General features: G+C 46.8%; 1 protein-coding gene across 1 annotated transcript in view; it reads left to right on the top strand.

Moving 5' to 3' along the window:
* ENTR1 (endosome associated trafficking regulator 1) overlaps positions 1–15,924 on the top strand; it is a 69,952-nt gene extending 54,028 nt beyond the window's left edge. The window contains exons 6-8 of the mRNA XM_063935818.1: positions 11,849–11,911; positions 12,862–13,001; positions 13,380–15,924. Of these exons, the coding sequence (XP_063791888.1) occupies positions 11,849–11,911; positions 12,862–13,001; positions 13,380–13,473 (297 nt within the window). The 3' untranslated portion in view covers positions 13,474–15,924. The remainder of the gene's footprint in view (positions 1–11,848; positions 11,912–12,861; positions 13,002–13,379) is intronic.
* Positions 15,925–16,243: the final 319 nt, after the last annotated feature.

The following is a 16,243-nucleotide window of genomic DNA, read 5'->3' as shown; positions in this document are numbered from 1 at the left end:
CGGACCTGGTGTCCACAGCAACGGCTGGGAAGTCAGCTTTTTTACCACATGTCCCCTCACAGCCAAAGAAAGCACCGTATTATCAGGTACAGTCCTTTCGTCCCCAAAAGAGCAGGCGAGGTAGAGGCGCGTCCTTTCTGCCCAGAGGCAGAGGTGGAGGGAAAAAGCTGCAGCATTCAGCCATTTCCCAGGAACAAAAGTCCTCCCCCGCTTCATCTGCTAAATCCGCCGCATGACGCTGGGGCTCAACAGGCGGTGCCAGGTACGGTGGGGGCCCGTCTCAAAAACTTCAGCAATCAGTGGGCTCACTCACAAGTAGATCCCTGGATCCTTTAAGTGGTATCTCAGGGGTACAAGCTGGAATTCGAGACATTACCCCCCCGCCGTTTCCTCAAATCTGCCTTACCAACGACTCCCTCAGACAGGGAGGCTGTGTTAGAGGCAATTCACAAGCTGTATTCCCAGCAGGTGATAGTCAAAGTGCCTCTACTTCAACAAGGACGGGGTTACTATTCCACAATGTTTGTGGTACCGAAACCGGACGGTTCGGTGAGACCCATTTTAAATTTAAAATCCTTGAACACGGAGCTGCTCCTGCACGGCGTCCTTGAAACAGGGTATTACATATACCACACAGCCCACCAAGTTTCCCCACGGCCTCTCTCACTCCTCTACTGCTGACAGGGGACAGGAGAAAGTGGGTTGCGGAGCCGGGGGACGCTTAGAACGTCCTTGCAGGTTGCGGCCCACCTCTCTCCTCACAGCCGGGACCTCGAGTGCACCGGGCGCTGACCGCGGGTCTCCAAGGCAACGGAGCGGAGCCTCCCGCCCCGCTCGTGACCGCGACTACAGCGCTACCACTTCTACCTCCCGGGAGTGCGCTACCCGGCGGTTCAGGTCCTGGTCCCCCCTCCTGCATACCTCACACACTCACCCGCTCAATTGCTGGATCCCCCTGGGCACTTCCTCGGGCTACACATCTCCCGGCGGCCATCTTGAAAAAGGGAAAAAACGGAGAAGTCTGCAATCCCTTGCCACCAGCAGCCGTGACACATATTAGTGTCCTGTCCAGGGAAGCCTCGATTTCTGCTGCCAGTCCAGACCTGTGGTGGGGGTGAGCTGAAGGGAGCAGAAAGGTACTCTGCCTCCACACACATCTTTCTGCAACTATTATTATTTATTTTATTTTATATACATATATATATATAATAATACTTATTATTTGTCCCCCCCCTTCTGAAATATTAACTGCTGCAGATAGCCAACTATTACTGCTGAGTGATAGTCGTTATTGGTCACCTGACCTATTGATAGTGGATGTCCTGAAGCTATATGCCTATAAAATCTGCTGACAAGCCTTAATTTATGGAATTGGAGCTCCCCCTGCTGGTGTGAAATTATATAGCAATTAATTTATTTTATTCTACTACCCTCTTTATGCCATACGCTCCTCATAATGGATAAATACATGGCTAAAACTCCCAGAAATCCCGGCGGTTCACAAACAAACAAAGGTCGGGGCCGTGACAATATTCCTGCGGACAGTCCTCAGTCACCGGCGTCTGGTCCTAATAATAGTCCATTAAGATGCTCATCACTTATGACAACAAAGGACTCCGCCAAATCCTTTACAACGCACGAGATCACTGACATCCTGGCTTCTCTCTTAGATCAAAAATTAGCCCCTTTAAAAGATTCATTGGATTCAGCCCTTACCCAGTTGAATCATCATGACCAGCGTTTATCGGAGGCAGAGCAAAGAATCTCGGACCTTGAGGATGATCTAACAACGGCTAAAACAGCGCTCTCTGAACAAGATAAAATAGTGACGTCCATGCAAGAGAAACTTGAAGATTTAGAGAACAGAAACAGAAGAAGTAATGTACGCCTTATAGGGCTGCCAGAAACGGTGAAACCTTACGAATTGATGAATCTGGTTTCTCAATGGCTGCCGAGAGAATTAAAATGTATATCAGACTCCGAATCAATGCTGATCGAACGTGTTCACCGTATTGGTCCTGATCGGCAATCTACTAAAGAAAGGCCCAGACCGGTTATAATGAAGTTTCTAAATTACGCTGATAAAGTTCGTCTGCTTGATGCCTATAGAAAACGTACCACTCTCAAATACCAGGAATCCAAGATCCTACTTTTTCAAGACTTCTCCTATATGGTGGCTGCAAAGCGACGAGAGTTTTCCCCGATATGCAAACGCATGTTCGAGATGGAACTTCGATTTGCATTACTGTATCCTGCCAAGTTGAGGGTCTCATACTCTGGAAAGTCCTACTTCTTTGACACCCCGCAAGCTGCAAAGAACTTTGTGGACTCTTTGGCTTCCTCTCGCTCGTCCAGGATGGACGATGCGGATTGACACTACAGAGTTACAGTGCGATGTCATCTCCAATTTATTGAACATTCAGGTTACAGATGATCATATTTGATTCAGAATATACTCAGCATATTTTAGGTGGTTTAGTGCCTACATATGATGTAATGGTTTATAGCATTTGTAGGTTTCTTTGTAAGACGAAACTACACGTAGTAAATCTTTTCTTTAGCTTTATTTTTTTCTTCTTAGGCTCACCGGCCCTCCATTTCTTATCCTCATTCCTTTTCTATATTTCACTGATTTCACTCCTTTTTTTTCTCATCTTTACTCAGCTTTTAAAATGCTCTAGTATTAGACGGCCTTCTGGTCCGACATCCCTTTGGCTACTCTGGTATGATTATGTCCTGCAATGCTATGCTGGGATGCGGCTCAGTCGGAAATCCTCCTGGGTTCACATAATGTTGAAACGGTTTATGATAATTGTTGGAATTCTGATTGAGGTTAACACACATGATATATTCCTACTAAATGTGATATGTTTATATTTCCCCCTGTTGGACTGGTATTCATCCTCCCCTTGCCCGCTTGCTGGGACGGGTAAAGGTTCACCAAAAAGAGTTGTTAATTTTATGACTTGGCCTAGGGTCGGCATCGGTTAAATGACAGCAATAGGTAATCCCCCTAAAATGATCAAAACAGCTCTTAAATTAGTAACTTGGAACGTGGAGGGCTTAAATTCCCCTATAAAGAGGAAGAAAATTCTGACCCACCTGAAACGTTTACGACCAGATATAGCTTTATTACAAGAAACACACTGGAAAATCTCTGACCCTAATGTGGTAAGAGATTCTTGGATAGGAGACTTTAAAACGGCATCTTACACATCTAAACAAAGAGGGGTCATGATTATTTTTAGCAAATTTCTTGTTTACAATATTAATGACTGCTTAATAGACCCGGAGGGAAGATATCTGTTTTTGAAATTGACTATACATGATTTGCCATATACAATAGCTAACATTTATGCTCCCACGGGCACTAATACCCACTTTTTCACGGATATTTATGCAAAGTTACAAGACTGGGCAGAGGGTGCAATTATTATGGGTGGGGATTTTAATTGTGTTCAATCGACAGGATTGGACAGAACTACTTCCGCCAACGCCCATGATCCAGTCGCCACCCCAGCGCTTTCCTTACTGACCAGTTCGATGAGATTGTGTGATCCCTGGAGGTGTCAACATCCTGAATCTCGTGAGTATACGTTTTACTCACATCCCCATCACTCCTCGTCTAGACTAGACTATTGGCTAATCTCGGATACTCTTCTACAACAGGTAGTACACTCCCAGATAGATCCTATTCTCCTTTCGGACCATGCTCCGGTGTGGTTCACTATAAGATTGGACACTCCTATACCACACTCTTACAACTGGAGGTTTCCAGCTTACATGGAAAATTCTTCAGACTTTCGCCTACATCTTGAACAGTCATTTCTAAACTATAAGACTGATAATATAGAACATGTTGAAGACATAAATCTATTTTGGTCCGCCTCGAAGCCAGTAATACGTGGTCAGATCATGGAATATGTTTCCAGGAGACGCAAGGCACTTAACAATCAATTAAAGGATCTTAGTCAGAATTTAACTAAAACTTATGATATACTCATTACACACTACTCACATGAAAATCGCCAGGCCTACCTTGCAGCAAAACAGCAATATGATGCCCTATGTACCGAGCGATCGAGTTTCTCTCATGATATTCATAGGAACAGGTTTTTTAGAACTGGCAATAAATCGGGCCGATTATTGGCAAATTTGGTTCGATCATACTCTGCTCCTTCACGTATTACCCAATTGTATACTGATTCTACCTCTACTGTTATGGATACCCCTGCTATCTCGGAAGAATTCTTACGATATTATCAAACTTTATATCAGTCTCCTCCTGACCACCCAATAGATGGTCTGAGATTTTTGGAAAAAGCAGGACTCCCAGTATTAACTGAGGAAGAGAGAGCATCGCTAACGGCACCGGTCCAGGAATCGGAATTATTATTTTTAATTAAATTATTGAAAAAAGGGAAATCCCCTGGCCCGGACGGGTTTGGGGCAGAGTACTACCGAATGCTTGCTCCCCACTTGATACCATACATGCTAGCCCTTTTCAACTCACTATTGAAAGGAAATTCAGCCCCGACCGGTTTTGATGAAGCTAGAATAGTGGTTTTTCCGAAACCGGGAAAAGACCCTAAGTATGTTCAATCCTATAGGCCGATATCCTTACTGAACCAGGACTTAAAGTTATTCACTAAATTGTTAGCATTTCGACTTCAACCCATTCTACAGCGAATCTTGCATCCTGCTCAAAATGGGTTTGTCCGAAACAGAACCTCAGTACATAATATACGTACTTTGCTGGCAGCGATACATAGCTCGAAACAATCAGAGTGTCAAAAAGCCCTTATAGTTAGTTGTGATGCCGATAAGGCATTTGACCGCGTCTCCTGGTCTCATATACTCCGAATCCTACAGGCCCAACACTTTGGTACGGAGTTTATTAACATCTTCAAAACTCTATATGCCGCACCACAGGCGTTTATCACGATTAATGGATTAAACACTAAATCATTTCAGTTACATAGGGGGACGAGACAGGGTTGCCCCCTCTCCCCCTTGCTATTTAATCTGGCTTTGGATCCGCTCATACGCACATTTATAGATGACGTGTCCTGGAAAGGTATAGAAGTGGGCTCTCATACCATAAAAGTATCCGCTTTTGCGGATGATCTATTACTATACTTTAGCGATCCTATAACATCCTTTCCCTCACTATTAACCACTTTGCGGAATTTCAATTTAATATCAGGATTTTTGGTTAATTTTGATAAGACGGAGGCACTGGCGTTGGGTGGGGATGCGAGAGAAGGTTGGGATGATACGTTTCCATTTAAATGGGCGCATGATTGTATAACGTATCTTGGTATACGTGTGTCATCTAGATCCTCGGAATTATATTCTTTAAATTTTTCTTACTACATTAATAAGATGATCGAGGACTTTACGAGATGGCAACACCTGCCGATCTCGTACTTAGGTAGGTGTCATCTGTATAAAATGGTGTCTTTTCCGCGTTTGCTGTACCCAATACAGATGCTCCCATTTTTGTTAGCAAAAAAGGATATACATACAATAAATAAAGCCATTACTAAATTTATATGGGCGAATAAACGTCCTCGTATCGCATTGTTTAAATTAAAACAACCACCCTCACTTGGGGGAGTCAATCTCCCCTGCCTGGAAGATTACTCTCTGGCGGCTAATTATAGATGTGCCCTAGACTGGATAGGCAATGGGGACAATTTTGTTAACAAGGCACTAGAACAGGATCTGTTCCCTAGTCATGATCTATTACAAATATTACATTTCCCGAATTCCTCCATATTACAAGATATAAAGTCAATTCCATTAATATATGCTCCTTACAAGGCGTGGCATCAAATTAGAAAACGTCTCAAGCTCACTCTATCACACTCCCTGTTCCAGCCTTTATTAGGGAATCCATCATTTCAGGGGGGAGAGGCAGGTGAGATTATACACAGTTGGCACCTCCAGGGTCTCCGGTCACTATTTCAATTCTTAAACGATGATTGCTCAGCAGTATTATCTTTGTCCCAATTACAAGACAGATATCCGACATTAAACTTTCCTTTCTTTGCATATTTTCAAATGCGTAGCTTTGCCACGACCGTCATAGCTAATTTACAGCCCATTGACCTCACTTTTCCGCTTGATGGAATAGTACGACGACGTCTAGACTCCCCTTACTCTACATCCTTAATATATACTTATACCAGACGAAAGATTGACTGTACTCAACTCACCACGGGCATGGCTAAATGGAAAGACGTCTTCCCGGGAATGGATATGCACACTATTATTAAATGGTCTAATTTGCTTAATAAACAGTTGGTATCTTCCTCATATGCGGAAATGCATTTGAAGATTTTGCATAGAGCTTATTATACTCCTCGACTACGGTTTCTTACAGGGGCGGCAGACGACTCTCTATGTTTCAAATGCAAGTCCCCTGATGCTGATATTATACATTGTTTATGGTCTTGCCCAGTTATACAATCATTCTGGGATCTAATACAGATATACATTAAGACTAATCTGGGTATTCCATTCACATTAACAATGGCATGGGCCTTTTGGAATTATATAGAACCCCAAACCCCTGCAATGACCAAGGGTACACGACTGCTTCTGGCTCGCATCACAGCTGCAGCGAAGAAAACAATATTATCTCAGTGGATACAAAAAGACCATATCCCCATTTCTCTTATGCTACCCCGGTTATTATTCCTATTTCAAATGGATTGGACTGAATGTTCTTTAGATGTAGAATCCCGTGCTGCTATGTTTTTTGCGATTTGGCTTCCTTTTTTGCTCACATTACCTGTTGATACCAGAGAGAATATCCGTAAGGTGGTTAGACTAACAACTTGGTATAATATGGCAACTCTTACTGATGGGTCGCCACCGTTCTGAATTTCTTTAAATGGGGTTTTAGACATTAGGTATCTACTGTCCCTCCTACACTCATTGCTATACTGGTATGTAGCTGTTACGTATTGTTATACTGTTCTTCATGTCCATTAGGGAATGTATTAGCTTGCTTCATAGCATTTTACAACCAAGCATATCACTGTAATGTACGGACAGCTGTTTTTCGACTGTCCGCCTTTAATGTCCCATGTTATACTATTACATGTGTGTTAATTTTCTTTTGTTCAATAAACACAATTAAAAAAAAAAAAAATCCTATATATATAAAAAAATTCAGGTTCAAGATGGAATCGCTCAGGGCGGTAATTGCAAGCCTGGAAGAGGGGGATTACATGGTATCTCCGGACATCAAGGATGCTTACCTACATGTCCCCATTTACCATCCTCACCAGGAGTACCTCAGATTTGTGGTACAGGATTGTCATTACCAATTCCAGACGTTGCCGTTCGGCCTGTCCACGGCACCGAGGGTATTTACCAAGGTAATGGCCGAAATGATGATTTTAATTATCCCATACTTGGACGATCTGCTGATAAAAGCGAGATCCAGAGAGCAGTTGTTAGTGGGCGTAGCACTATCTCAGGAGGTGCTACACCAGCAGGGTTGGATTCTGAATATTCCAAAGTCATAGCTGGTTCCTGCGACACGTCTACTGTTCCTGGGAATGATTCTGGACACAGTACAAAAAAAAATGCTTCTCCCAGCGGAGAAAGCCAAGGAGCTGTCGTCTCTGGTCAGAGGCCTCCTAAAACCAAAACGGGTGTCGGTGCATCACTGCACGCGAGTCCTGGGAAAGATGGTAGCTTCCTACGAAGCGATCCCATTCGGCAGTTTCCATGCCAGAATATTTCAGTGGGACCTCTTGGACCAATGGTCCGGATCGCATCTTCAAATGCATCGGCTGATACCCTGGTCCTTGGAGACAGGGTTGTCTCTCTTGTGGTGGCTACAGAGTGCTCATCTCGTGGAGGGCCGCAGATTCGGCATACATGACTGGGTCCTGGTGACCACGGATGCCAGCCTTCGAGGCTGGGGGCAGTCACACAGGGAAGAAACTTCCAAGGACTTTGGACAAGTCACGAGACTTCCCTACACATAAATGTTCTGGAACTGAGGGCCATTTACAATGCCCTGAGTCAGGCAAAGGCCCTGCTTCAAAACCAACCGGTTCTGATCCAGTCAGACAACATCACGGCTGTCGCCCATGTAAACCGACAGTGCGGCACAAGAAGCAGGGCGGCGATGGCAGAAGCCACAAGGATTGTCCGATGGGCGGAAAATCATGTGTTAGCACTGTCAGCAGTATTCATTCCGGGAGTGGACAACTGGGAAGCGGACTTCCTCAGCAGACACGACCTCCACCCGGGAGAGTGGGGACTTCATCAAGAAGTCTTCCAACAGATAGTAAACCATTGGGAAAAGCCACAGGTGAACATAAACAAAAAACTAGAAAAATATTGCGCCAGGTCAAGGGACCCTCAGGCGATAGCGGTGGACGCTCTAGTGACACCGTGGGTGTACCGGTCGGTTTAGGTGTTCCCTCCTCTTCCTCTCATACCCAAGGTACTGAGGATAATAAGGAAAAGAGGAGTAAGAACTATACTCTTTGTTCCGGATTGGCCAAGAAGGTCTTGGTACCCGGAACTTCAAGAGTTAATCTCAGAGGACCCATGGCCTCTGCCGCTCAGACAGGACCTGCTGCAGCAGGGGCCCTGTCTGTTCCAAGACTTACCGCGGCTGCGTTTGACGGCATGGCGGTTGAACGCCGGATCCTAAAGGAAAAGGGCATTCCGGAGGAAGTCATTCCTACGCTGATTAAAGCCAGGAAAGATGTAACTGCAAAACATTATCACGGCATATGGCGGAAATATGTTGCTTGGTGTGAGGCCAGAAAGGCCCCAACAGAGGAATTTCACCTGGGTCGATTTCTACACTTCCTACAGGCAGGAGTGACTATGGGCCTGAAATTAGGCTCCAGTAAGGTACAGATCTCTGCTCTGTCGATTTTCTTCCAGAAAGAACTAGCTTCACTACCTGAAGTTCAGACATTTGTAAAAGGAGTGCTGCATATTCAGCCCCCTTTTGTGCCTCCAGTGGCACCTTGGGATCTCAACGTGGTGTTGAGTTTCCTAAAATCACATTGGTTTGAGCCACAAAAAAACGTGGATCTAAAATATCTCACGTGGAAAGTGGTCATGTTATTGACCTTGGCTTCAGCCAGGCGTGTATCAGAATTGGCGGCTTTGTCATGTAAAAGCCCTTATCTGATTTTCCATATGGATAGGGCGGAATTGAGGACTCGTCCCCAGTTTCTCCCTAAGGTGGTGTCAGCCTTTCACTTGAACCAACCTATTGTAGTGCCTGCGGCTACTAGGGACTTGGAGGATTCCAAGTTACTGGACGTAGTCAGGGCCTTGAAAATTTATGTTTCCAGAGCGGCTGGAGTCAGGAAAACTGACTCGCTATTTATCCTGTCTCGCTATTTATCCTGTATGCACCCAATAAGATGGGTGCTCCTGCTTCTAAGCAGACTATTGCTTAGAAGCAACTATTGGTTGGATTTGTAGTACAATTCAGCTGGCGCATTCTGCGGCTGGACTGCCGCATCCTAGATCAGTAAAGGCCCATTCCACAAGGAAGGTGGGCTCATCTTGGGTGGCTGCCCGAGGGGTCTCGCTTTACAACTTTGCCGAGCAGCTACTTGGACAGGGGCAAACACGTTTGCAAAATTCTACAAGTTTGATACCCTGGCTGAGGAGGACCTGGAGTTCTCTCATTCGGTGCTGCAGAGTCATCCGCACTCTCCCGCCCGTTTGGGAGCTTTGGTATAAACCCCATGGTCCTTACGGAGTCCCCAGCATCCACTAGGACGTCAGAGAAAATAAGATTTTACTCACCGGTAAATCTATTTCTCGTAGTCCGTAGTGGATGCTGGGCGCCCATCCCAAGTGCGGATTGTCTGCATTACTTGTACATAGTTATTGTTAACTAAAAGGGTTATTGTTGAGCCATCTGTTGAGAGGCTCTGTTATGTTCATACTGTTAACTGGGTATAATATCACGAGTTATACGGTGTGATTGGTGTGGCTGGTATGAGTCTTACCCGGGATTCATAAATCCTTCCTTATTGTGTACGCTCGTCCGGGCACAGTATCCTAACTGAGGCTTGGAGGAGGGTCATAGGGGGAGGAGCCAGTGCACACCAAGTAGTCCTAAAGCTTTCTTAGATGAGCCCAGTCTCCTGCGGAGCCGCTATTCCCCATGGTCCTTACGGAGTCCCCAGCATCCACTACGGACTACGAGAAATAGATTTACCGGTGAGTAAAATCTTATTTTTAAGGTGAAATGCACTTACTTGGTTGTGTGTCCCAGGAGGGGGGAATCCATGGCTGTGTAGGCTGATGGATTCCCCCAGACCTTTTCCCCAAAAACGGAATTGCAGCCTATCCAGTCACTAGGAGCCAGTGACATCACTGAGAGTGCAGCCTATCCAGTCACTAGGAGCACAGCCTATCCAGTCACTAGGGACCAGTGACATCACTGAGAGTGCAGCCTATGCAGTCACTAGGGACCAGTGACATCACTGAGAGTGCAGCCTATCCAGTCACTAGGGACCAGTGACATCACTGAGAGTGCAGCTTATCCAGTCACTAGGGACCAGTGACCTCACTGAGAGCACAGCCTATCCAGGCACTAGGGACCAGTGACATCACTGAGAGCGCAGCCTATCCAGTCACTAGGGACCAGTGACATCACTGAGAGCACAGCCTATCCAGTCACTAGGGACCAGTGACATCACTGAGAGTGCAGCCTATGCAGTCACTAGGAGCCAGTGACATCACTGAGAGTGCAGCCTATCCAGTCACTAGGGACCAGTGATATCACTGAGAGCACAGCCTATCCAGGCACTAGGGACTAGTGACATCACTGAGAGCACAGCCTATCCAGTCACTAGGGACCAGTGACATCACTGAGAGTGCAGCCTATCCAGTCACTAGGGACCAGTGACATCACTGAGAGCACAGCCTATCCAGGCACTAGGGACCAGTGACATCACTGAGAGTGCAGCCTATGCAGTCACTAGGAGCCAGTGACATCACTGAGAGTGCAGCCTATCCAGTCACTAGAAGCCAGTGACATCACTGAGAGTGCAGCCTATCCAGTCACTAGGGACCAGTGACATCACTGAGAGCACAGCCTATCCAGGCACTAGGGACCAGTGACATCACTGAGAGTGCAGCCTATGCAGTCACTAGGAGCCAGTGACATCACTGAGAGTGCAGCCTATCCAGTCACTAGAAGCCAGTGACATCACTGAGAGTGCAGCCTATCCAGTCACTAGGAGCCAGTGACATCACTGAGAGTGCAGCCTATGTAGTCACTAGGAGCCAGTGACATCACTGAGAGTGCAGCCTATCCAGTCACTAGGGACCAGTGATATCACTGAGAGTGCTGCCTATCCAGTCACTAGGAGCACAGCCTATCCAGTCACTAGGGACCAGTGACATCACTGAGAGTGCAGCCTATGCAGTCACTAGGGACCAGTGACATCACTGAGAGTGCAGCCTATCCAGTCACTAGGGACCAGTGACATCACTGAGAGTGCAGCCTATGCAGTCACTAGGAGCCTGTGACATCATTGAGCGAGGGCACATTTTAAAGAATTCAATTAAATGTTTTAAATAGGTGTCTCCTCTTAAAGAGAACGTGTTGCCTACATACAGTGACTGCAGCCGGGAAGCGGCACCTGCTGAACATAAGTCATCCTGTGTCTCAGTAACGCTTCTGGCTCCCAGAAAGCGGATAGGCTGCATACAGGGGAGACTGTCCAATCATTATCCGCGTCTGGGATTTTCCCTTCCCCTTCAGATTCTGTATGTGATGGCAATGACATGTGATCGTGTAACGTAGCTTATCTCTGGGGCTTTGTCCTTGTAGAAAAGAGCATTGAAGGCTGAGAGCAACGTGACCAGGCTGAAGCAGGAGGTGACGCTTCTCCAGGTAGGTGGAGGACTCTCACCAATCAGTCACAGAAAGTCTCCCAGTGACATTTACATTGCAGAACCCTCTCCCCAGTAACATGTATTTAGACCATCGCAGTAAGGGTCACATCATCCAGAATGTGTCCCAAAGTCCAGTCTTCAGAAAGTGTAGGCACTTGTGCTGCTGGGAGTACCAATGTTATACAACGTCTGTATATCGCTTCTGCTCCGCCATCACTGGTGTAATAACACGAAATACAGAACTACAAGCAGAGAGTAGCGGGAACTTGCTGTAACATTCCCAATACAGAACATTACAGTCTGTGAGGGAGGAAGTCACCTGGACGTCGCCCTATAAACCCACATTAGTACTGGCATTGCCTTCATCACTATCCGCAGTAAATCACTTTGCCTATTACAGGGGATTTACACTCATTTTATAGTAGGATTTATTTGCACTTTGTTGTTTAATATATATAAAGGCATTGTTCATATTGTACAGCGCAGAGTATTCTGTATTACTACCATGCTGTAGCTTATGACATCTGCCATAGGCTCCAATATGCAGATGATCGCCGTGTTTTATTCCGCCAAAAAAATATTATAATGAATTCATTATTATTAATCGTCAAACTTCCGTGTTCCGTTATGTAGTTTTCATGTCCGCCAATAGCCGTCCTCAGCCGTACAAGCTAGATGTACAGATGTAGCGGCTGGAGTTCTATGACATGATCGGGGAAACGGTAAGAATAATATAAAGCATTAGGGGCTGGTACGCCATCACAGTGTACCGCTGCGCTCATCACCACCGACTACCGTTACACAGCGTGATGGGTTTTCCTCCTTCACGTGTCTGTGAAGTTGGAGGTTGCGGTTGGCTGGAGATTCGATTGGAACATCATCACCTCCAATAGAATACCCAAAGACACACACAGCAGAGAGGTGACTTGTGTTAATCTTATAATGTAGATTCAGCTGAGCACCTACAGAGCGGAGAATGAGGCCCTGCGCAGAGGGGAGACGGCTGGGATGAACGCAGTGAAACAAAACGCTAATCTAGCGCTGGAGAACCTGCACAAGGCAGTGAGTGGTGCTCAGGATTCTATAAAGTGAGTAGGGGTGTTGCGGAGCAGTCCATCTGCCGTTCATGTAATGCCATTAGGTGTGTTGCGGTGCTTGTGATGCCGTTAGGTGTGTTGCGGTGGGTGTGATGCCGTTAGGTGTGTTGCGGTGGGTGTGATGCCGTTAGGTGTGTTGCGGTGCGTGTGATGCCGTTAGGTGTGTTGCGGTGCGTGTGATGCCGTTAGGTGTGTTGCGGTGCGTGTGATGCCGTTAGGTGTGTTGCGGTGCGTGTGATGCCGTTAGGTGTGTTGCGGTGCGTGTGATGCCGTTAGGTGTGTTGCGGTGGGTGTGATGCCGTTAGGTGCGTTGCGGAGAAGTCCATCTGGCGCATGTGTAATGCTGCTGTATTCTCTTCTGTTACACAGGCAGCTGGTGTCCGGAGCTGAAGCTTTAAACCTGGTGGCGGAACTGCTGCGATCCATAGACAGAATAGCAGAAGTGCATGAGGACGTTCCCTAACCTGCTTTCCCTCAGGAGCTGTGCCACAGACCACTGTCCTATCAGCCGGTGCAGGACGTGCCCTAACCTCCTGCTCTCCCTCAGGAGCTGTGCCACAGACCACTGTCCTATCAGCCGGTGCAGGACGTTCCCTAACCTGCTCTCCCTCAGGAGCTGTGCCGCAGACCACTATCCTATCAGCCGGTGCAGGACGTTCCCTAACCTCCTGCTCTCCCTCAGGAGCTGTGCCACAGACCACTGTCCTATCAGCCGGTGCAGGACGTTCCCTAACCTCCTGCTCTCCCTCAGGAGCTGTGCCGCAGACCACTATCCTATCAGCCGGTGCAGGACGTTCCCTAACCTGCTCTCCCTCAGGAGCTGTGCCGCAGACCACTATCCTATCAGCCGGTGCAGGACGTTCCCTAACCTCCTGCTCTCCCTCAGGAGCTGTGCCGCAGACCACTGTCCTATCAGCCGGTGCAGGACGTGCCCTAACCTCCTGCTCTCCCTCAGGAGCTGTGCCACAGACCACTGTCCTATCAGCCGGTGCAGAACGTGCCCTAACCTGCTCTCCCTCAGGAGCTGTGCCACAGACCACTGTCCTATCAGCCGGTGCAGAACGTGCCCTAACCTGCTCTCCCTCAGGAGCTGTGCCACAGACCACTGTCCTATCAGCCGGTGCAGGACGTGCCCTAACCTCCTGCTCTCCCTCAGGAGCTGTGCCACAGACCACTGTCCTATCAGCCGGTGCAGGACGTGCCCTAACCTCCTGCTCTCCCTCAGGAGCTGTGCCACAGACCACTGTCCTATCAGCCGGTGCAGGACGTGCTTAGAGCATGCTGTGTGCCTGGCTGGTAGCTATGCATACCTGCACATTGTGCCAGCGGAACTCGTATGTCACCTGCAATGGTGAATGGATAAGGATGCCCCTATAATGGTCCAGCCCACAATGGCTGGCTACACTGTATGCTGACGATGGGCGCACAGAATGAGCTGCTATGTTTCCACTAACATTTCCAACACTAACTAATATCTGATGCGTTATTTTTCTATAAGAGATTCTATATATGGTGAGTGTAGTGATCTATTCAGGACTTTTCCAGAGCCAATGACCAAAATGTAATGCTGCAACTGCAGAGACGTCTTCCCGTGTCCGTTCATTCTGATGTACTGTTTGTATTTACCAGTCCTATCTTCGGCGCGGCCCGTTCCAGCCACAGCTTTACCCTCTGACCTTTGCTTCTGTTTTATATAATCACGCTGTCTGAACCACACAGAATGAACATTACATTTATATTTGGGTATTGCAATTGGTAAAGAAGATTTAGAATTTTAAGCTGTATGTTCAAAGGGTTTCTAAAGATTTTGGTTGTAGTTATGGATACGGGTGTCCCATACATCCTAATAGCTCCCAACATTCCAGCAGCTCTGCTGAACCCCAGTAATCCCGATCACACGTCTCTGCCCACGCTTCACGTCCCGTTACACCGGATTCCACTGCAGATCTGAGCGCAGCACCGCTACGCTGCTTATAATAGCATTCCCGTTACAAGGCTGCGTATATTATATACAGATAATGAGTAGTATGACAGCAGTGTACAGAACTCCTGCTGCCTAGCTCAGAGCAGGGATTGCGATACTGCTCTCCTCCGCTCAGTGATTCCACACATTGTATAACGTGCTCTTTCCCCAGGACAATGTCACCATCCTAACTTCACCTTTATAATGTACCTGTAATGTGTGTTGAGCTGATAGGAGCCTTTAGAATAGACTGGGGGGTTATATAATTAAGAAGCATGGGAATTTAATGTTGGACTGCTACCTTTATCATATTTGCTCAGTGAGCACTTGAGATCACATAAGGTGGCTCATATAAAACCTAGCGCAGCGGCCTGTACCTCATGTTCCAGTGCAGTATATAAAATGTCAGGAGACCCCCGGTTGCTGTGTGCGCGCTTCTCCGTGGCGTTACATGAGGTGTTTGTAGTCTTCATGAGTTCTGTGAGAGCCGCTGCCCGGTCACAGTGTTATCCTTACGGCTTACAGGAAATAATGCACTTTATAATCGCTGTCCCCTGCGCCGTGTGCGTGTGTCACAACCAATACCAGTATGTTACGTGGGGCTCTTCAGTACACTCCTCACCGTGGGGTTTAATTCTTTTTACTATAGAAAGTATTTGTATTCTGTTTCATACAGCCTGAATGTGGTTCCCGTTCATTGATATTTACCAGGTTACTCATAGTTTGTAAAGCAATATAATAATTGTAACTCGCGCTCCTTTATCTCGTCACTCTCTGTTTCTGCAGTAGCGACTAGTTTGCACTGTATGTAAAAGGTGTGTTCTATCTGTGCGCCACGTGCCGCCGGTGTGAGGCCGATGGCGACGGAAGATTTGGCACCTGTGCATAATACATACTGAAAACTATTAGAAAGTAGAGATTTATTGTTTATAAAGAGATTTGTCACCTCCACATTGTGATGTCACTGGTTCATCTTCCGTCACAGAATGACTGCAGCTCATGCCTCCGCCACGTCACCAGAAGCTCATAATGAATCTGCGTTCTCATTGGATCAGCCAGTAATGGCTCCCTCCGGGGACGCATGTACTGTAAGCAGCAGTCATAGTATCAGAGTTCCGTTGTGTAATACGTTGTGTGAAAGTGACGGTAAGTACAGGGTTTATTAGGACGCACTTTCACCTTTATATCTGGCCCTCCTTAGTTTTCCTTTACTTAATAATTGTGTCGCTGTTGATGAATAGATTTAGTCCAAGACTCCGGCCCGGGCCAC

Source organism: Pseudophryne corroboree, chromosome 8 (assembly GCF_028390025.1).
Source record: "Pseudophryne corroboree isolate aPseCor3 chromosome 8, aPseCor3.hap2, whole genome shotgun sequence".
NCBI lineage: Eukaryota > Metazoa > Chordata > Amphibia > Anura > Myobatrachidae > Pseudophryne > Pseudophryne corroboree.
This window is presented reverse-complemented; position numbering and strand designations above follow the sequence as displayed.